The 22,976-nt window shown below is 53.3% G+C and overlaps 1 protein-coding gene across 1 annotated transcript in view; it reads right to left on the bottom strand.

Moving 5' to 3' along the window:
* Positions 1-1,258: 1,258 nt before the first annotated feature.
* LOC147096713 (BCL11 transcription factor A-like) overlaps positions 1,259-22,976 on the bottom strand; it is a 38,798-nt gene continuing 17,080 nt past the window's right edge. Inside the window, exons 3-4 of the mRNA XM_085973314.1 lie at positions 14,351-15,309; positions 1,259-8,602 (exon numbers count right to left, since the gene is read on the bottom strand). Coding sequence (XP_085829440.1) covers positions 7,763-8,602; positions 14,351-15,309 — 1,799 coding nt within the window. The 3' untranslated portion in view covers positions 1,259-7,762. The remainder of the gene's footprint in view (positions 8,603-14,350; positions 15,310-22,976) is intronic.

Below are 22,976 nucleotides of genomic sequence, written 5' to 3'. Positions count from 1 at the left end.
CTCTCAGTCGGTGGTGACGGAGCGCCGTGTGACACCTGCCTGTGGCTCAGATGTGGAGGTCACCACAGGGGAACGGGGTCATGCAGACCAACGCTCCGCACCGAGTTCCCAGACTGTCATTTATATAGTGCCTTTCACGACCTCAGGATGCCCCCAAAGCGCTTTACAAGCCAATATAAAATTTTTCAAATCCCTCCCTGGCCTCTCGCCCCCTCCCTGTCTCTGTAACCTCCTCCAGTTCTACAACCCTCCGAGATATCTGCGTTCCTCTAATTCTGGTCTCTTGCGCATCCCTGATTATAATCGCTCCCACCATTGGTGGCCGTGCCTTCAGCTGCCTGGGCCCCAAGCTCTGGAATTCCCTCCCTAAACCTCTCCGTCTCTCTTTCCTCCTTTAAGACGCTCTTAAAACCGACCTCTTTGACCAAGTTTTTGGTCACCTGGCCCAATATCTCCTTCTGTGGCTCGGTGTCAGATTTTGTCTAATTTACGCTCCTGTGAGGCGCCTTGGGGCGTTTTACTACATTAAAGGCGCTATATAAATACAAGTTGTTGTTGAAACACGGCAGCCAATTTGTGCACAGCAAGCTCCCACAAACAGCAATGTGAAAATGACTGGATAAACTGTTTTAGCGATGGTGGTTGAGGGATTAATATTGGCCCTAGGGAGAATGCCCCCCTGCTCTTCTTCAAAATATTGACCACCCGAGAGAGCAGACGGGGGCCGCGGTTTGTCGTCTCGTCCGAAAGACGGCACCTCCGACAGTGCAGCACTCCCTCCGCACTGCACCGGCACTGGGAGTGTCATGTTCGGATTACGTGCTCAAGCCGCTGGAGTGGGACTTGAAACCCTCGGCCTTTCCACGCGCACCATCCCTTGCCCTCTCCAGGTGGCTATTCAACCATGTGGGGGGGTGGGGGAACCGTCGCCAAACTCGAACCAAGGTGCTCTCTCCAGCAGGGGGTGGTGCTGGATAGTGACCAGGAGTGGGGTCCCATTGGCTGATTTCCCCTTCCCCCAGCCTAGGGAGGCGGAGGGGGGGGGGGGCGGAGGGTGCTGAGGCCAGACCGCAGCGCCTCCTACTGGCTGGCCAATGTGAGGTCAACACCGACCAGCAACGGAACCTGGGACCTTATGGATGACGATTATATTGAGCCTGATTTTTTCCATCTCGGCAAATGTGTAACGCCCGGCTGCAAACACAAGTTTCCTGCGCTCAAACTGTGCGCCAGGAAAATAAATCACAAACCAATCTCGCTCTACGAAGCTCGGATTTTTAATTCACATGATGCAAGAAGTTGCTTTTCAACTGAAGTTCAATTTTATAAAATCCATGAAAAACATTTGTTTCTTTTAAAACTTGGGCTTACAGTATTTTTACAAAATACCTTCCCTCTCCCCACTTCTACTCCCCCCGCCCCGCCCTCCAGTGTTGTCACGGGATTTCGGCAACAGTGAGTGGGCAACATTTTCTTTTCAAAAGAATCAGCCAGTGGTTGTTATGGATTAAATGCCCTTCAAAACTTGGGCTGTGCCTTTAGCCGTGTAACACTAGGGTCAAGCCTTTATGCAGCCTCCCAAAGCGCTTCACAGCCAATGAGGCACTTTTTTGAAGTGTGGTCACTGTTGTAATGTGGGAAACGCGGCAGACAATTTGCGCACAGCAAGCTCCCACAAACAGCAATGTGATAATGGCCGGATCATCTGTTTGTTAGTGATGTTGGGCGGTTGAGGGATAAATATTGGCCCCAGGACACCGGGGAGAACTTCCCAATGCTCTTCCTAGAATAGGTGGCCGGGGGATCTTTTACGTCCACCTGAGAGGGCGGACGGGGGGTGGGGTGGGCCTCGGTTTAACGTCTCGTCCGAAAGACGGCACCTCCGACAGCGCGTCGCTCCCCCCCCCCCCCCCCGGTACCGGGGAGCGTCGGCCTGGAGTGTGGGGGCTCAGGTCTCCGGAGCGGGACTCGCGCCCACAACCTTCTGACTCAAGAGAGAGCGTCAGCAACCGAGCCAAGGGTGACCTCCGATGGGTGCTGACGGCAAGCGGGTCGAGGTGAACTGACTGCGCCGCCCACAGTTCAGGCGGGCTGTGTGTGTGTGTGTGTGGTTACCTCCTGTAACATACCCATAGCAGAACATCCAGTGACAACACTGTTACATAGCACACTCCCTTAACACCCACCCCACACCCCTGCAGGAACACAGCCCTGTTCTAAAAGGATTCCCTACCAAACATTAGGATAAACCCCGTAACCCAAAAAAGCGACAAAGTAAAACACATGAGGTCAGTGCTATCTGGCAAAAAATCGTACAGTTTTACTGCAGTTTTAGGCCCCCTGAACATGCCAGTTTTAATTAATTCACAATATTAAACAATGCGACATTCAACGAATGTTTTTTTTTATTCCCCCCCCCCCCCGGTATTTTTATTTTTAATTATAAATTGTGTTTGACACCAACCCAGACCCAACACAACAGTTATCACAGAAACACTGTTAATACAAAAAAAGGGCAAAGGTTGTACAAAACGCTGCGGCCCGCACCCAGCCCTGGCCGCAGGAGCCTGAACCCCCGGACTGCTTTTAGCACGAAATACGTTACAAAAAAAGAAAGGATTGCTTCGCCCCCTCCCCCCCGGCCCCACAACCCCCCCCAGCGGACCGTGTAAAAAATTTACACAACTTTTTAAAAAATAACAAAGGAGGCTCTTGCCCAGCTCTCTTGAAGGAGGTGGAATGATTGCAAACCATCGCACTCGCTGACCGACTGACCTCGCCCTCCGCCCCCTTGCTAGTGGCCTCTTCTGCCGATGCCCCCCCACCCTCCCAGTATCATCACCGCCATTTCCCGCCGGTCTGAGTAGCCCAATCAGGCAGGGCGATGGGCGACACGTACCCGAGGTGACGAGGCCCAGGTGGGCCCGTTAACTGCGACGCAACGCTAAGGCTTGTCTCTCCCCCCCCGCCCGGTCTCCAGGTTCGAGTCTAGGGCACGGGCCGAACGCTATTCAACCAGCGGTGGCCTCACAGCCGAGCCCCATCCTCGTTGGGTAGCGACGATGCTGGTTGATTGTAATCGCCTCGTCCCCCTCCCATCCTAACTCACCTAATTGTTCCACCCACCCCGCCCCCTCCACACTGCTGCCATGGTGGATCCAAACTGGCGCCTTCTGTTTACTGGTGCTCAGCACTGGTAGTTTTTATTTACAATCGCTCTCCCCCCGCCCCGGGTTTAGTGTGTGACCCACTCGCGGGTCTCTACGGGAGCGCTCCCGATGAGGATGCAGTCAGGAATGCCTTGGAACGAACAACGCTCCCTCCCACTTGGCGTGGCGGGAGGGTGGGGGGAGTGGAGGTGGCCAGTTCCTCCTTGGCACAGGTCCCCTGGCGACTGGGGCCCGGAGGGGGGGGGGGGGGGGGTGGGCAGGAGGTGGGTCAGTGTATAAACTGGCACAGGGTGGCATGGACCCCTGACCAGCGAGTATTCCTGCAGATGGTGTTTAAAACAATCAAGGGATTCGATCACGGCTTTCAGCTGCCTGGGCCTCAAGCTCTGGAATTCCCTCCCTAAACCTCTCGCCTCCCTCTCTCCTCCTTTAAGACGCTCCTTAAAACCTGCCTCTTTGACCAAGCCTGTCCTAATATAAGAACATAAGAAATAAGGGCAGTTGGCCACATGGCCCCTCGAGCCTGCTCCGCCATTCAATAAGATCATGGCTGATCATCGACCTCAACTCCACTTTCCCGCCCGATCTCCATATCCCTCGATTCCCCTAGATTCCAAAAATCTATCGATCTCAGCCTTGAATATACTCAATGACTGAGCCTCCACCGCCCTCTGGGGCAGAGAATTCCAAAGATTCACCACCCTCTGAGTGAAGAAATTCCTCCTCATCTCAGTCCTAAATGGCCGACCCCTTACCCTGAGACTGTGACTCCTGGTTCTAGACTCCCTGTGGCTCGGTGTCAAATTTTGTCCGATCATCCGCTCCTGTGAAGCGCCCTGGGATGGCTTACTGAGTTAAAGGCGCTATATAAATGCAGGTTGCTGTTGTTGATAGGGGAGAGAGAGAGAGAGAAACTGATGTTGTGTCGCTGTTAGTTCTGTCAGAGGAGCAGGCTGTTACTTTGAACTCTTGTACTAGATTGCTCCCGCTAGGTTAGCTCTGGCGGGGGAAATCCAGGACAGGAGGCGGTGCAATCTTCAAAATTCAGGCCATTGAGCAGTGAAATCAGGAAGCAGTTTTTATTCCACATGAACTGTAGTGAGAATCTGGAACTCGCGCCCCACAATGCTGGGGTTCAATCGGAGCGTTCAAGGCCGAGATCGATGGATTTTCGTTGGGTAACGGTATCAAGGGGTGTGGAGCAAAGGTGGGCCAATGGAGCTGAGGCAAAAGGAAGATTTGCCTTTCACGACCTCAGGACGTCCCAAAGCGCTTTGCAGCCAATGAGGTGCTTTCGAAGTGTGGTCACTGTTGTAGTGTGGGTCACAGGTCAGCCGTGGTCTCATTGAATGGCGGAACAGGCTCAAGGGGCTGAATGGCCTCCTCCTGATCCTTGGACGGTGACTCTGTTCACACACGAGAAACCGCAGTCGGTGACTGCGGACAGAGCGCACCCCCCCACAGCTGGTTTCTCCCTGCGCCGCAGGTAAAAAAAACTGACGCTGGACAATGCCAGGTTTATTAAAGGGGCCACGCCTGCCCCCCCCCCACCCCCGCTCCTACCCCAATGTGGTGAGGCGGGGGGCTGGCATCCCCGAACCCATGCCCGCTCGCAAGTGGGGCTCCCCCGGGGACTAGTGGTACAGGCAGGGACAGGAGATTGGAGACCCCGGGGTGGGCTGGTGAGGGGCGGCACTGAAGGGCGGTGGGGGGGAATGGCCTTGGCAGCAGGCCTCACGCCAGCCCAGGCTGTTATCCATGGGGGGCCACAGGGGCGAGGGGTTTGCTGGCGACCCTGCAGGGGCTGGTAATGGAACTCATTCCGGTGATAGCTCGACCTGAATGAGAGGAAACAAACTCAACGATCACGCGGTTGGGGGGGGGGGAGCGCTCCCACAGGTGTCATCCGCCCTCCATTATCCTACCCAAGTGGCCACTCTTCCCATGTCTAGACAGCGAGCCTCGGCTATTTGACCATGGAGTGCATCGCGGCCAAGCGCGAACTAGTCTTTTCCCGGCATCCGCCTACCCGTGCTTTCTTTAGAGGGGAGTGGGTGTCACCTGACAGCGATCGGGGTGGGGAGGGAGGGGGGAAGGGGGTGAGAAACCCTAGCTGAATTTCCTCCTCCCCGACTCTGGGTACTGAGGCCAATTATTGCCCCCTTTGCCCCCGCTGGGACCAGCTCAGTCAGCACAGACCGGGGGGGTGGAAACTTGGGACCGCTCTGGAGCCGCTGTGGTTCAGGACCATCGCGGGAGCGTTGCCAAACCCTCCGGGGTTGGCCTGGAGTCTCCGGGAATTGGAGATTAATGTCTGCGGCGAGCAACACCCCCGGGGAGGAAAAACCGTTCGTAAAAAATGATGTTCTTTTTTCTTTTCTTTGAAGCCTTTCGTTTATTAGTTATAAAAGTATTGGGAGATTGGAAAAAAAATAAAAAGTGTGACTGAACCATCCAGTCGGAGAACCAAGAGTCCGTTGACTTGCCAATCGGTTTGGGGGGGGGGGGGGGAGGCGGGGGGCAACCGGGTAAATTGCTTTCTGCCTTAAACACGTGCGGTGTATAGAGAAACTCCTCAGCCCCCCACCTCACGGAGAGTTCCCACTGCGCAAGGCTGAGCAACGGGGAGGCATCCGGGAGTGTTTCAGAATCACACGTGTCACGGCCCAAACCGTCAGGCAAACACCGCCTCTCGCCCTGGCCACATCTCACGCTGGCACTGCGCTGGCGCGCGGGTCTCTCTCTCTCTGTGTGTCTCTCTCTCTCTCTGTCTCTGTCTCTCTCTCTCTGTCTCTCTCTCTCTCTGTCTCTCCCTGTCTCTCTCTCTCTGTCTCTCTCTCTCTCTCTGTCTCTGTCTCTCTCTCTCTCTCTGTCTCTCTCTCTCTCTCTCTCTCTCTGCCGCTGCCTCTCGCCCAGCGCGGGGGCCCCACCCAAAGAGTTTCTACGGAGGTGTGGTCTGCGCTTTAAGGCACTTTCTTTGAGCGAGTGTCAATGCCTCCCCCCCTCCTCCTCCCACAACAAGGGGAAAAAAACGAGTCCAAAAAAAAAAGATGCTCACACCGCTAGGATTTTTGAGCCGGCCTCAACCCTCCTCTTGGCGAAGATTCCCCCAATTACTTATAGTGTGGAGATGCCGGAGTTGGACTGGGGTGGACAAATGTAAGAAGTCACACAACACCAGGTTATAGTCCAATAACCTGGTGTTGTGTGACTTCTTACAATTATTTATACAACAAGGAAACCATCGGCTGGGACAGATGCGACGGACGGATGAAACACGGGCAGCAGTTGTCCCTCCACCCACTCCATGCTTCTTCCAACAGTGATCTTCTTCTCCTGAAATGTGCCAGTCATCCAACTCTACCCTACCCTTCCTCCTCCCCACCCCTCACCCTTCTACCGCTCATTCACCCCCTAACCTGCCAACCTCGTCTCCCCCTATCCGTTTACAAGAGGTAACGCCTTCCTGGCCCAGGCAAGGCTCCAGGGGAGATACGAGTTGGCCCAGTGTCTTGAGGTATCACTTTGCTCCTGGTCACCAAGGGGAGTTTTTTTTTTAACCCCCTGGTTGCTTATGGCCACGAGTTGAACGCCTTTACTCAAAAAAGAAAATTTCAAACACCTAATATTGGGAGGCGGAGGAAAATTCCTCTGTCGAGGAATTACATTGGACTTAACAGCGCATTGGGCCCTCCAGGTCCCCGCCGGACTTTCCGCTCCACACGAGCCTCCTCGTCTACTTAGCCAATAAATCCGACGGGGAATTCCGGAGAAACGTCTTTGCCCAGAAGAGCGGCGGGATACACCAGGTTGATACCTGGGATGGCAGGAATGACGTATGAGGAGAGATTGGGTCGACTGGGCTTATACTCGTTGGGGTTTAGAAGAATGAGAGGGGATCTCATTGAAACTTATAAAATTCTGACAGGACTAGACAGACTAGATGCAGGAAGGATGTTCCCGATGGCCGGGGAGTCCAGAACCAGGGGTCACAGTCTAAGGATAAGGGGTAAGCCATTTAGGACAGAGATGAGGAGGAATTTCTTTACCCAGAGAGTGGTGAACCTGTGGAATTCTCTACCACAGAAGGCAGTTGAGGTCAATTCATTAAATATATTCAAGAAGGAGTTACAGTAGATATATTTCTTAAGGCTAAAGGGATCAAGGGATATGGGGAGAAAGCAGGGTCAGGGTACTGAATTTGGATGATCAGCCATGATCGCACTAAATGGCGGAGCGGGCTCGAGGGGCCGAATGGCCTACTCCTGCTCCTATCTTCTATGTTTCTATGATACGAATGTGGGACTTGCTGCCATGGGGAGGTGAAGAGCACAAATGCCTTTAAGGGGCGACTGGGGGAGGTGGGAGGGGGAAAGGGCTAGAGTGTGGATGGGGTGGGATGAGGTCAGGAGGCCCGTGTGGAGCAGGGGCCTGTTGGGCCTAGGCCGATGCAACTCCTACACGTTGCGACCAGAGGAACGCTCCCCCTGCTGCAGCGCAGAAATAGGCCGCGTGCTCTCAACAGGTCCACCCACACACAGAGGGATTTTCCTCCCAGCCCCCCCCCCCCCCGCCCTGCTGCGATGCCCCCCCTAGTTGGAGAGCTGGGGCTCCCGGAGGTTCTCGCTGTGCCGTTTCTTCATGTGCTTCTCCAAGGTGCTGTAGATGCTGAAGGGGATGTTGCAGGAGTTGCAGCGGAAGACCTCCTTGCCCGGCTGCATGTGCGTCTTCATGTGGCGGGTCAGCTTGCTGCTCTGGGTGCAGGCGTAGCTGCAGAGCTCGCAGCGGTAGGGCCGTTCACCGGTGTGGCTGCGGCGGTGGACCGTCAGGTTGCTGGCGTTGCGGAAGACCTTGCCGCAGAACTCGCAGGTGTTGCGGCGCCGACCGTCCCCGTCCCCGGCACGGCCCCGCCCGGCACCGCCGCCGCCCATCCGCTTCGGGGTGCTGTGCCCGCTGGCCGTGCCGCTGTCGGCCGAGATGTCCCGCGGCGGGGTGGAGGAGCGGGAGCCGGCGTTCTCCCCGGAGTTCTCGGAGGAGGGGGAGGCCCGGGCGGCAGCGGCGGCGGAGGGGGGGAGGGGCGCCGCTGCCTGAGGCTGTTGCTGGGAGGTGGCGCAGTCCGCCAGCCACCGGGAGTAGAAGTTCCGGCTGGCCTCCTCCGCCAGGAGGTCCTCCTCGGCCTTGACTGGCTTGTGTGGCGCCCGCAGGAGGCTGGGGCCCAGGGGAGGCCCGAGCAGCCGCTTGGAGTGGAAGCCGAAGCCGTTGGCCAGGCCCGTCGGCGGTGAGGCCGCGGCACCCTCGCTTTCACCGATGGCGAACTCCTCCTCGGTGTGGAAGTGTTCTGAGTCAGACAGAGGCCCGTTCCCCTCGAGGTCCGACTGCCCTTTCTGCTCCCCAAGCTGCGGGTCCTCGGGCTCTTCCTTCAGGACTTTTATCTGTCGGAAGACACAGGTTACGTTAGGATTACGTTGCCTTATGCAGCACAGGCCATTCGGCCCATCAGGCCTCTGCCACTGTTCCTGCCCCACACGAGCCTCCTCCCACAGTTCAGACTGCCCCGAGCTCCTTACACGGAGCACCAGGGACCGCTCACCTTCCGTGGAATTAACAGCACAGAAACAGGCCATTCGGCCCAATTGGTCCGTGCCGGTGTTTATGCTCCACACGAGCCTCCTCCCACCCCTCGTCATCCCACCCCATCAGCATATCCTTCTATTCCTTTCTCCCTCATGTGTTTATCCAGCTTCCCCTTAAATGCATCGATACTATTCGCTTCAACCACTCCCTGTGGTAGCGAGTTCCACATTCTCACCACTCTCTGGGTAAAGAAGTTTCTCCTGAATTCCCGATTGGATTTATTAGTGACGATCTTATATTGATGATCCCCTAGTTCTGGTCTCCCCCACAAGTGGAAACATCTTCTCTACGTCTACCCTATTGAAACCCTTTCATAATCTTGAAGACACCTATCAGGTCGTCCCTCAGCCTTCCCTTTTCTAGAGAAAAGAGTCACAAGCCTGTTCAAACTTTCCTGATAGTTAGAACCTCTCAGTTCTGGCATCATCCTGGTAAATCTTTTTTCTGCACTTTCTCCAGTACTTTCATGAGCCTATATATCCAACAAAACCCGGTCTGGGCCTATACAGGAAACTTTGGTTTATCCGGAGGTTAACTGTCCGGAATGCTCGAAACACCGGCAAAAATCAGGAGCCGTTTCGTTAGGTTTTTTTTCTTTTCGTTGCTTTTTTTTCACCAGTCAGGCTCTGCAAGGTCTCGCTGAAGCTGTTGCTAAGCTACAGAGACGCTTGCAAGGTACGGCTGACTGTTTAGAAGCTGTTGCTAAGCAACAGGGTTTGTTGCCAGATACGGAGCTCAAAATCTCTGTATGTTTCAACATTAGCGCTGGTTTGTCCGGCAGTTTTGATGGGACGGCAACAGCTCGGTCCCGTCGGTGCCGGATAGCACAAAGTTTCCTGTATGTGGACTCCAGACCCACAGCAATGTGGTTGACTCTTAACTGCCCCTCGGGAATGGCCTAGCGAGCCACTCAATTGTAACAAACCACTACAAACAAGGATGTCTTGCTGCAGTTGTACAGGGCCTTGGTGAGACCACACCTTGAGTATTGTGTGCAGTTTTGGTCGCCTTATCTGAGGAAGGATATTTTTGCCATGGAAGAAGTTCAGCGAAGATTCACCAGGCTTATACCTGGGATGGCAGGAATGACGTATGAGGAGAGATTGGGTCGATTGGGCTTATACTCGCTGGAGTTTAGAAGAATGAGAGGGGATCTCATTGAAACTTATAAAATTCTGACAGGACTGGACAGACTATATGCAGGAAGGATGTTCCCGATGGCGGGGGAGTCCAGAACCAGGGGTCACAGTCTAAGGATAAGGGGCAAGCCATTTAGGACAGAAATGAGGAGGAATTTCTTCACTCAGAGAGTGGTGAACCTGTGGAATTCTCTACCACAGAAGGCAGTGGAGGCCAATTCATTAAATATATTCAAGAAGGATTTGGATATATTTCTTAAGGCTAAAGGGATCAAGGGATATGGGGAGAAAGCAGGGACAGGGTACTGAGTTTGGATGATCAGCCATGATCTCATTGAATGGCGGAGCAGGCTCGAGGGGCCGAATGGCCGACTCCTGCTCCTATCTTCTATGTTTCTATCCCGGACTGCAGCGGTTCAAGGCGGCGGCTCACCACCACCTTCTCGAGGGCGATGAGGGATGGGCAATAAATGCCGGCCTTGCCAGCGACGCCCACATCCCAGGAACAAATAAACCATGAGATAAATGTTGCCGTGTATTCCAGGATTCAGTCCCTAACAACTGTAAACATGATTTCCCTTTATGGTCCCGTCTAAATTTCTCTCCCCAACTCCCGCGCGCTCCGACGGTTCCTAGGTGTAGGGGTTCCACAGGCACGAGCCGTCCTCCACTACTTCACCCAAGTGTCCATTCTTCCAGAATATTTTTTCAATTTGTTCTCAAGGACAGAAGACAAGGCCTCTTTTATTATTGCCCAACCCCCTACTTGCCCTGATTTTACAATCCGCTGGCTTTCTAGGCAGCGTGGGAGGGCATTAAGAGTCAACCACAATGTTGCCAGCCTTCCAGGATTGTCCTAGAATCTCCAGGAAAAGAAAAGATCTTGCATTTCTATAGCGCCTTTCACGACCTCAGGACGTCCCAAAGCGCTTTACAGCCAATGAAGTACTTTTTTGAAGTGTAGTCACTGTTGTAATGTGGGAAACGCGGCAGCCAATTTGCGCACAGCAAGCTCCCACAAACAGCAATGTGATAATAACCAGATCATCTGTTTTAGTGATGCTGATTGAGGGAGAAATATTGGCCCCAGGACACCGGGGGGAGAACTCCCCCTGCTCTTCTTCAAAATAGTGGCCGTGGGATCTTTTATCTCTGAGAGAGCAGTCGGGGCCTCGGTTTAACGTCTCATCCGAAAGATGGCCCTTCCGACAGTGCGGCGCTCCCTCAGCACTGCACTGGGAGTGTCAGCCTGGATTTTTGTGCTCAAGTCTCTGGAGTGGGGACTGGAACCCACAACGTTCTGACTCCGAGGCGAGCCACAGCTGACACTAAGATGATATAAGTGTATGAATGGATGAGGGGCCTAGATAGAGTGGATAGGAAGGACCTATTTTGAAGGACCACTCTCCAGGACACGGTTACGAGCCGTGTTTTTCAAAATGTTCTTTTGTGTATCCGTTATAAAAAATGTTAAACACAGGGGGGGGAAGGCTGTTTCCCTGACGGTCAAGAATCGATCAATTGGGTAACGAGCAGCCTACTCGCATTCCGATTGGCCGTGGGAAGCTGCGAGGATGGACCGACCATTTCGGGCGACCAATGGCGGGAGCGGGCGGGGGGAAGGGGTTGGAGGTCATGTGATGACACCTCCAGGAATACGGCCAACCAAAGTTGGCAACCCGAGTCGACCAGGTAGTGTGGACTTGACTGACAAGTGGGTTCAGACTGGGCTCAGTTGGCAGGTTCCCGTCGCTGAAGGGTACCCGTGAGCCAGTCGGGTTTTTTCGGCAGCTTCCGCGATCAGTTCTTTCTCGTTGCGGTTCCACGAGTGGCCAGATTTATCGAATTCACTTTTGCAACCTGGCCACGGGTTGGGGCGGGGGGGGTTTGAACTCACGACCTCGGGGTCGCTGGTCCAGTGCCACAGCCACACTATCATATTTACACATGACCCTAGATAGTAAGGGTCAGCAGCTCGAGCCTGCCCTCACCCCAGGCTACACGGACACACACACACACGCTCACTGGACAGTGATTAGGAACAGGGGCTCTGGCTGATTTTTTCGGCCCCCTCTAGTTTCAGAGGTGCTGAGGCAGGTTGTTTAGATCCTAGGGCTGTCCCAAGCTCAGGTCAGCACAGACTGAGGGTTGGAAAGAAAAGGCTGACTTGCATTTCTATAGCGCCTTTCGCGACCTCCGGATGTCCCAAAGCGCTTTACAGTCACTTTTGAAGTGTAGTCACTGTTGTAATGTAGGAAACGCGGCAGCCAATTTGCGCACAGCAAGCTCCCACAAAAAGCAATGCGATAATGACCAGATTATCTGTTTTTTAGTGATGTTGATTAAGGGATAAATATTGGCCCCAGGACACCGGGTAGAACTCCCCTGCTTTTCTTCAAAATAGTGCCGTGGGATCTTTTACGTCCACCTGAGAGGGCAGACGGGACTTAACGTCTCATCTGAAAGACGGCACCTCCGACAGTGCAGCACTCCGTTGGGAGTGTCGGCCTGGATTTTGTGCTCAAGTCTCTGGAGTGGGGACTTGAACCCACAACTGTCTGACCCAGGGGCGAGAGAGAGTGCTGCCCACTGAGCCACAGCTGACGCTGGAACCTGGCAGCTCCCTGCGTCTGGCTGGCTGGATTAACCCATAGCGATAGCCCTGTATCATCACAAGTTCATTATCAACGCCTGTAAAAATTACTGGCTCAACTCTAACTGCTTTTTAAATTATTCATTCATGGGATGTGGGCGTCGCTGGCAAGGCCAGCATTTATTGCCCATCCCTAATTGCCCTTGAGAAGGTGGCGGTGAACCGCCCTCTTGAACCGCTGCAGTCCGTGTGGTGAAGGTGCTCCCACAGTGCTGTTAGGGAGTTCCAGGATTTTGACCCAGCGACGATGAAGGAACGGCCGATATATTTCCAAGTCAGGATGGTGTGTGACTCGGACGGGAACTTGGAGGTGGTGGTGTTCCCGTGTGCCTGCTGCCCCTTGTCCTTCTAGGTGGTGGAGGCCGCGGGTTAGGTCTACTCATCACAGGGGATGCTGAGCCGTAAAGACCAGACCATCTCAGGTTCGATTCCCCAGTATGGACTGAGTCAGCTAGTCACAGCCAGGGCATCAGTTAGGGGCACTTCCTTCAGATGAGACGTTAAACCGAGGCCCCGTCTGCTCTCTCAGGTGGACGTAAAAGATCCCACGGCCACTATTTCAAAGAAGAGCAGGGGGAGTTCTCCCCGGTGTCCTGGGGCCAATATTTATCCCTCAAACATCACTAAAAAACAGATGATCTGGTCATCATCACATTGCTGTTTGTGGGACCTTGCTGTGCGCAAATTGGCTGCCGCGTTTCCTACATTACAACAGTGACTCCACTTCAAAAAGTATTTCATTGGCTGTGAAGCGCTTTGGGACGTCCTGAGGTTGTGAAAGGCGCTATAGAAATGCGAGTTCTTTCTTTCAATGCAATTGGCCTCAGCTGCCTCAGAACTAGAGAAGGGAAAATCGTCCAACGTTCCCACTGCTGGTGGCCAAACAATAACCTCCCCCACTGTTGGAACATGTATAAATCACTGGTTAGGCCTCAGCTGGAGAATTGTGTCCAATTCTGGGCACCGCACTTTAGGAAGGATGTCAAGGCCTTGGAGAGGGTGCGGAGGAAGATTTACTAGATCGGTCCCAGGGAACGAGGGGCTTCAGTTATGGGGAGAGACTGGAGAAGCTGGGATTGTTCTCCTGAGAGCAGAGAAGGTTAAGGGGAGATTTAATAGAGGCGTTCAAAATCATAAAGGGTTTTGGTAGAGTAAAGAAGGAGTTTCCACTGGCAGGAGGGTCGGTAGCCAGAGAACACAGAATTAAGGATAATCGGCTATAAGAACCAGAGGGAGAGATGAGGAGAATGTTTTTACGCAGCGAGTTGTTGTGATCTGGAACGCGCTGCCTGAAAGGGCGGTGGAAGCAGATTCAATAGTAACTTTCAAAAGGGGACTTGGATAAATACTTGAAGGGGCAAACATTTGCAGGGCTATGGGGAAAGAGCAGGGGGGAGTGGGGCTAATTGGAGAGCTCTTTCAAAGAGCCGGCACAGGCACGATGGGCCGAATGGCCTCTGACATGAATCTTGTCAGTCATGTGGAAATGACTTATGAAATAATACTGAGCGGCCTGCGGGTGGCGCTGTCCAGGGAGAGTATAAATACTCGGGCACGGGCCCAGCTTGCTCAGGACATTCTTTTACAGGAACGAGTGAAGGACACAACTAGACCTCCATGTTGTAAAACAGTTGATTAAAGCTTTGTTTAACGCTTAGACCAAGTGCCTAGTAGTTTTCTTACGTCAGCCTCCTTCTGCGCTGTGCCTGCTTCAAGGGAAGGAAACTGGAGGGTAAAGAACTCGTGCTGCTCACCTTTAAGCCGAGCTCCTCCTGTTCACTGAGCAGCGAGCCCACGCTGTGCACCGAGTAGCCTCGGATCTGTCCCTGTGGCCTGCCACATTCTTCCGCATCTTCCCAGGCGCCGTTCTCCCGCCCGGCCGCGGAGTGGGCGCGGTGCCGGTAGCCCGCGGCCGGCGGCTCCTCCTTGATGCCCCCGATGAGCCGCTCGGAGGGCGGCCAGCCGTTGAAGAGCGCGGCGTGGTGCATGTGGGTCTTCATGTGGCGCTTCAGCTTGCTGGACTGGCTGCAGGCGTGGTCGCAGAAGGGGCAACGGTACGGCTTCTCGCCGGTGTGGCTCCGCCGGTGCACCACCAGGTTGCTGGGGAACTTGAAGCTCTTGCCGCAGAACTCGCACTCCTTGCTCCGGCCATGCGGCGAGCGCTGCCGGGCGGAGCCCGCGGGAGGCGCCAGCGGCGGCGAGGGGGCGGAGAGGAAGGGCGACCTGGCGCCGGGCGGGAAGGGGCGGCGGGCGTCACCCGCCAGCCTCCGCAGCCTGCGGGAAAAGTCCATCTCCTTCTGGGCCGTGCCGGGGACCCGCAGCGGTAAGGCCCGCTCCGCGGGGAGGGGGCGGCGGCTCGCTGCGGTGCCGCCAGCCTCTTCAGAACCGCTGTCGCTATAGTCCGGCGGGCAGCGGAGGGACGGGGTGAACAGCGCGGCGGCGGCGGGGGAGCGGCCACGGAAGGAGGGCTCGGGGCACCGTGGACCCTCGAAGGGGCTCCCGTCGAGGATGGAGGTGGGCGAGGGTTGAGGAGGCCTCTCGGCGCTGGTTGACGGCGAGACTCCCGTCCTGGGGGCTGATAGGCTGTCAGAGTCATCCAGTTCCAGGTAGATATGGAGGCCATGCGTGTACTGGGCGTGATGCAGCAGGAACCAGGCACTGGAGAAGGGTTCCTTGCATGAGGTGCAGATGTAATAAGCAGGCTCCATCTCATCTGTCGAGAGGAAAGAAATATCAATTATCAGAAATGAATCACGTTGCCGTACACACAGTTCAAGATCAAGTGTCGTCTTCAGAGGCAGTGAGGTTAACTCATTCCGATCACCCATGACCCCCTGCACTCACTGACCTACATGGCTTCCGCTCCGGCAACACCTCGAATTTCAAATCCTCATCCTTGTTTTCAAGTCCCTCCGTGGCCTCTCCCCTCCCTCCCTATCTCTGTAACCTCCCCCAGCCCCTACAACCCTCCCAGATCTCTGCGCTCCTCCAATTCCGGCCTCCTGCGCATCCCCCGATTTTAATCGCTCCACCATTGGCGGCCGTGCCTTCAGCTGCCTGGGCCCTAAGCTCTGGAATTCCCTCCCTAAACCACTCCGCCTCTCTCTCTCCTCCATTAAGACGTTTCTTAAAACCTACCTCTGCGACCAAGCTTTTGGTCCCCTGTCCTTAAGTGGTTCGGTGTCAAATTTTGTTTGTTAATGTTCCCGAGAAGTGCCTTGGGACATTTTACTACATTAAAGGCACTATTTAAATGCAAGTTGTTGTTATATGACAGTGTGACATATTATTACTTCTAATAATTAGTGAGCAAAACTCAGGATGTACAAGTTGGGATGTGGCAGGTTAGTATGGACTGAGGAGCTGGAAGATGCAGAATTGAGACACTGCAGTGACACTGCTGGTGGGAGGGTGTAATTACAGCGTGACATGTTTACATCGGCTGTTTCCATTATAAATGAGGACTTATAATGGAACAATTGCGACAAGAATGTGACAGCAGGAAGTGAGGTTTTGTGGACAGGACGTGGGTGCAGATGCAATATAATAATAGATGTATCAAATATTATATCAGATAAACAGCAAATACTGCTACCGCAACATGTCAACAACCACATCAAATTGCATTTATCTAGCGCCTTCAACGTAGTAAAGCGTCCCAAGGCGCTTCACAGGAGCGATTATCAAACAAAATTTGACACTGAGCCACATAAGGAGATGTTAGGACAGGCGACCCAAAGTGTGGTCACAGAGGAAGGTTTACAACGAACATCTTAAAGGAGGAGAGCGAGGCGGAGAGGTTTATAGGGAGGGAATTCCAGAGCTTAGGGCCCAGGCAGCCGAAGGCACGGCCGCCAATGGTGTGGGGTGATGAAAATTGGCCGGGGGGGGGTGGGGGGCGGTGTAAGCTGTCATTCCCAGCAACTCCTGCATGTCGCTGTGGCCAATGACCCTTTCCTTCCTCGTCTGCTGGTTGGCAACCTCCCTTCACATCCTCTCCATCCTCCCCATCGCGCAAACTGGCTTTGCTCAAGTTCTCCGTTCATGGGACTTGTGCTTCCGGGTTGAGAAGGGTGTGGGTTCAAGCCCCACTCGGTCACTCGAGTACAGCAGCTGGGATGACTGAGAGTTGCCTGGTTGGGTGTGCGGAGCTAAACTGTAACACTGCCTGATGTAAAACAACTACTAAGCGCGTGGGTTGAGTATAAAACAAGGCTTTAATCAACTGTTTCACAACCATGAGATTCTAGTTACATCACTAGTTCCTGGTTACAGAAACATCCTGAGCAAGCTGGGCCCACGCCCGAGTATTTATACTCCTTGGACATCGCCACCAGCTGGCCGCCCAGTGTTACTTCATGAGTCATGATAAGATTCATGACACTTGCCTACCTGCCAAACATCCCCATCACACTATATGACACCACCGAGCTGTAGGCCTGCTTCCCCCCCCAGTACCCTACCCTACCTCATTGGCACTGAGGCCAACTGTAACATCACATTCGCTGTCCGGGCAGAGGTCAGCACCATCCAGCGATCGAAGCTAGGGGGCCCTCTGGCCAAGTTCTGGCTCCGAGCTACTTCAGATGGCACATTGCCCCACTGAGCCCCACCGGAGCAACGGTTGGTTTGACTCTCAGAGACCCTATGACGGAGAGCATGTTTATAGAATCATGCTTTTGTGTGCAGTTTCGATCGCCTTATCTGAGGAAGGATGTTCTTGCCATGGAGGGAGTGCAGCAAAGTTTCACCAGACTGATACCTGGGATGGCAGGAATGACGTATGGGGAGAGATTGGGTCGATTGGGCTTGTATTCGCTAGAGTTTAGAAGAATGAGAGGGGGATCTCATTGAAACTTATACAATTCTAACAGGACTAGACAGACTAGATGCAGGAAGGATGTTCCCGATGGTGGGGGAGTCCAGAACCAGGGGTCACAGTCTAAGGATAAGGGGTAAGCCATTTAGGACTGAGATGAGGAGGAATTTCTTCACCCAGAGAGTGGTGAACCTGTGGAATTCTCTACCACAAAAGGCAGTTGAGGCCAATTCATTATAATATATTCAAGAAGGAGTTAGATATATTTCTTAAGGCTAAAGGGATCAAGGGATATGGGGAGAAAGCAGGGACAGGGCACTGAATTTGGATGATCAGCCATGATCTCATTGAATGGCGGAGCAGGCTCGAGGGGTCGAATGGCCTGCTCCTGCTCCTATCTTCTATGTTTCTGTATGTTATCACATTGCTGTTTGTGGGATCTTGCTGTGCGCAAATTGGCTGCCGCGTTTCCTACATTACAACAGTGACTACACTTCAAAAAGTACTTCATTGGCTGTAAAGTGCTTTGGGACGTCCCGAGGTCGTGAAAGGTGCCACAGAAATGCAAGTCTACCTGTCGATCTTAGCCAGCTCTGCTCTAAGGAGGACAATCCCAGCTTCCCTCGTCTCTCCGCATAAGCAAAATGAAGACTGCGGGAGTTGCAGGGCACGGTAATCAGTCCCGGGTTCCATCACTGATGCGTAGCACAAGCAAAGAGCATCAAGCTGGGGATGCCAGGGAATAAGAGGCCTCTTTGTCCACGGTCGGGAAGGGAGGGAGAGGGAGGGGAGGGGTACAGCCAAGCTTTCCATCCTTGATGGCCCTCACGTGACCCTGCTGCAATAGTGGACCTCTAGGGCAAAGACATCAGGCTTGGGGGTGTGTGACGCCTCCTTACAGCGGAATACCCTGCCAACACACACCACCCCATCATAAAGTAAAAAATGCCCCGCCACGGTATGAGGTTAATCATTTTCCTTTTGTTTTTTTTTCACTCCTGCAGCCAGTCTCGCTGGACTTGACACAGGTGCAGCTCACCAATCCCGCAAGGCGACTAGGGCTTCCAGGGGTAAGGACAAAATCTTCGAGTCCTGGAGGGCCCTGGGATGAGATGAGTCCGGAGGGAGTCCGTCGAATGAATATTCAGCAAATAATTATCCAGACTAATTAAAAAATGCTAATTTCCCCCCACCCCCCCCCCGCATGTTAATTTGAGCTATGAACAGGGGACTCCACAGGGAAATGTCCCGGGATTCAGAGCAGGGAGGAATATTAATGAACAGACAACACCTCAGGGATTTGGAGACATATGTTAATATGCAAATTAACAAAAGCTTGACTGAGCGCTTCAGATCACACTGTGGTTTTTGCTCTGGGCCTGTGTAGTGTGAGATTACTGCTAGGCCGGTAACCAGGGGCAACCACCATGGCGTGTAACTCAAGACAGGCAGTGAATTGTGGAGTCGAGTCTTTCTCCTCTTGCAACCCCCCCCACCGCCCGCTCACACCGTGCTCGAGGGGGCCGGGGTCCCATTCCACAGGGGCTGGTCATCCCGCCTCCTCCGAGTGGCCATTCTTGACCGGGATATTTGACCATGGGAGGCAACGCAAGCCTGTCATCACCCAATGTCCAAACACACGCCCTTTCCAGCTGGTGGGTGGGGGGGGGGGTGGGGGGGGAAATCACTGGGTAATGACCCCGGTTGACCTGCTCCCGTCCCTGAGCCCAGTTGAGATCAGCACTGATGTGGGGACTTGAACTTAGGACTATTCTGTGTGGTTCAATACAACAACAACAACTTGTATTTATTTGGCGCCCTTAACATAGTAAAACGTCCCAAGGCGCTTCACAGGATTATTTTAAGACAAATAATTTGACACCGAGCCACAGAAGGAGAAATTAGGGACAGGTGACCAAAAACTTGGTCAAAGAGGTAGGTTTTAAGGAGCGTCTTAAAGGAGGAAAGAGAGGCGGAGAGGTTTAGGCAGGGAAATTCCAGAGCTTAGGGCCCAGGCAACAGAAGGCACGGCCACCAATGGTGGAGCGATTATAATCAGGGATGCTCAAGAGGGCAGAATTAGAGGAGCGCAGATATCTCGGCGGGGTTGCGGGGCTGGAGGAGATTACAGAGATAGGGAGGAGGGGCGAGGCCACGGAGGGATTTGAAAACAAGGATGAGAATTTTGATGCCATATTGGGTCTGTGTGGCTCGGCACCACACCGGGTGGGGTACTTCTGGTTTTTATTGAATAATAACTCAGTATTACACAAGGGTGGGACATTTACAGTGTCAATTTGAAAAAAACGAGTCAACAGCCAAACATAGGCCACTGACCCACCCTGCATCGACATCAATTTTCTTGCCGTTAATGGACTGGAGGATGAGGGCACCCCTTCCCCCGGGTTGACTCACCTGGAGGTCATTGTAGAATTATACCCCCTTCCCCCACCGCACAGGACTCAAGTGAGAACCAACCAGAGGTGATCTCATTGAAACATAAGATTCTGAGGGGGAATTGACAGGGTAGATGCTGAGAGCTTGTTTTCCCCCTGACTGGAGAGTCTAGACCTAGGGGCCACAGTCTCAGGATAAAGGCCTGGCCATTTAAGACTGAGATGAGGAGAAATGTCTTCACTCAGACGGCGGTGAATCTTTGGAATTCTCTGCCCCAGAGGGCTGTGGAGGCTCAGTCGTTGAGTATATTCAAGACTGAGATCAATAGGTTTTTGAATATTAAGGGAATCATAGAAACATAGAAGATAGGAGCAGGAGCAGGCCATTCGGCCCCTCGAGCCTGCTCCGCCATTCAATGAGATCATGGCTGATCATCCACATTCAGTACCCTGTCCCTGCCTTCTCCCCATATCCCTTGATCCCTTTAGCCTTAAGAAATATATCCAACTCCTTCTTGAATATATTTAATAAGTTGGCCTCAACTGCCTTCTGTGGTAGAGAATTCCACAGGTTCACCACTCTCTGGGTGAAGAAATTCCTCCTCATCTCAGTCAAGGGATATGGGGATAGAGCGGGAAAGTGGAGCTGAGGCCGAAGGTCAGCTGTGATCTTATTGAATGGCGGAGCAGGCTCGAGGGGCCGAATGGCCGACTCCTGCTCTTATATCTTATGTTCTTATGAACTCAACGCTTCAACAACAACACAACTTACAGCGATATGATAGCACAATACTGCGGATGCGGGAAATCCGAAATAACAACAGAAAACGCTGGAAAAACTCAGCAGGTCGGGCAGCATCCGTGGAGAGAGAAACAGAGTCAGCGTTTCAGGTCGATGACCTTTCGCCAGAACTGGGAAAAAAAGCAGGAAATGGGAAAGCAGGTTTAGGGGCTGGGAAAAGGGGGAGGGGGTGAAAGAACAAAAGGGAAGGTCAGTGATAGGATAGAAAGCAGGAGAGGTTAAGAGACATTGAGAGACATTAAGAGATGTTCAAGGCGAGAGGAGGTGGTAATGGGACAGGTTAAGGAACAAAGTATGGCTCTAGATGGGGTGTGAATTGCGCTGGCAGTATGAAGGACAGCTGCCCTGTGGGAGGAAAGCTGAAAAGAAAAACAACTTTCAGCGCCTTTTACGCAGCTTCACAGAAGTGTAATCGGCCCAAAGACTGACACTAAGCCAAAGGAAGCGACATTAGGGCAAGTGTTCAAAGGCTTGGGAGACTTTAAGCCGAGTCTGAAAGGAGGAGAGGGAGGTGGAGGAGCGAACAGGTTTAGGGGAGCGGATTCCCCCGAGCCTGAAATGTCCTTAAAGGCTGTGATGGAGCCTCCGATCTCTGCAATGGGAGCCCAGAGATGTTGCCCAGTGCTGCAGTGTATCACGTGCTGGAGGAGGAAGTGCAGCCCATGCAATCCTGCCCTTTGCCCCTTTATCAATTGGGAAACCCAGGTGAAAGGTCGGCACCTGCACCGCGAGACACGAGAAAGAGGTAAATTGATGGCAAACTTGTGTTAAAAGACTCGCATTTCTCCAGCGCCTTTCACCATCTCAGGGCGTCCCAAAGCGCTTTACAGCCAATGAAGTACTTTTTGAAGTGTAGTCATGTGGGAAACGCGGCAGCCAATTTGCACACAGCAAGCTCCCACAAACAGCAATGTGATAATGACCAGATCATCTGTTTTTAGTGATGTTGATTGAGGGATAAATATTGGCCCCAGGACACCGGGGAGAACTCCCCCCTGCTCTTCTTTGAAATAGTGGCCGTGGGATCTTTTACGTCCACCTGAGAGAGCAGACGGGGCCTCGGTTTAACGTCTCATCTGAAAGACGGCACCCTCGACAGTGCGGCAACAGCAACAACAACTTGTATTTATATAGCGCCTTTAACGTAGTGAAATGTCCCAAGGTGCTTCACAGGAGTATTATAAGACAAAACAATTTGACACCGAGCCACATAAGGAGAAATTAGGGCAGGTGACCAAAAGCTTGGTCAAAGAAGTAGGTTTTAAGGAGCGTCTTAAAGGAGGAAAGAGAGGTAGCGCTCCCTCAGCACTGCACTGGGAGTGTCAGCCTAGATTGTTGTGCTCGAGTCTCATGGAGTGGGACTTGAACCCACAACCTTCTGACTCAGAGACGAGAGTGCTGCCCACTGAGCCACGGCTGACACATGTAGCACTTTTAACAACCTCAGGACGTCCCAAAGCGCTTTACAGTCAATGAACTACTTTTATTTTGAAGTGCAGTCACTGTTGGTAATGTAGGAAACGCGGCAGCCAATTTGCGCACAGCAAGCTCCCACAAACGGCAATGAGATAAATGACTGGATAATCTGCTTTTTGTTTAAGGTGCTGGTTGAGGAATAAATATTGGCCCCAGCCAGAACTCCCTCCCCGCTCTTCTACAAACAGGGATCTTTTACGTCCACCTGAGAGAGCAGACAATTGCTTCGGGGTTGAACGCCTCCTCCGAAAGCACTGGCACCGGGAGTGTCAGCCTTAGAAGTCCCTGGAGCTTGAACCCTCGACCTTGTGACTCAGAGGCTGGCACCTGTCCAAAAACCTGCATGCGGTCGGCTGAAGGGAAAAATGCAAGGGATCCCGCAGCTATCGGGGTCCTGTGTAAGAGGGTGTTGAAGAGCCCGAGACAACAAGTCTCGATTTCAACACAGCCAGGAGTTAAGGCACGTGGGGAGGTGTCTTTTGCAGTTCCGAGGGGAAGCCAGATAGGCACGTATAGTCCTGCCCCTGTGCTGGCGTGGCACGCACTAGCTCAGTGCCCGCCCTCAACTGAGAGCTTCCTCTAACAAACACGCTCAGATTATCTGTCTGAATGTCCTGGCCCGGGTCCAGGAGCCCTAAGGTTAAAGGCGTGGCTGCCGAATACTGGTTTGTACAGGTTTTCTGCCGCGAGGTAGCCACAAGATAACCAGGACTGGGGGTTTTCTGGCCACGTCGCACCACCAGGGTGTCTGGGAGGCCCAGCCCAACCCCCCCCCCACACCCCCACCCCAGCCCAGCCAAGCGCCTTCAGAGAAAGGAGGACGAGGAACACTGGGAGCAAACCGGCTCCTGTTGTTTGGTTTTTTCGTACCCGACGATTCTAATGGG

The sequence above is a fragment of the Somniosus microcephalus genome, chromosome 34, assembly GCF_052327205.1.
Source record: "Somniosus microcephalus isolate GS21.2 chromosome 34, FLI_Smic_1.0, whole genome shotgun sequence".
NCBI lineage: Eukaryota > Metazoa > Chordata > Chondrichthyes > Squaliformes > Somniosidae > Somniosus > Somniosus microcephalus.
The sequence above is the reverse complement of the archived record's forward strand: the minus strand, read 5'-3'. Positions and strand labels throughout refer to the sequence as shown.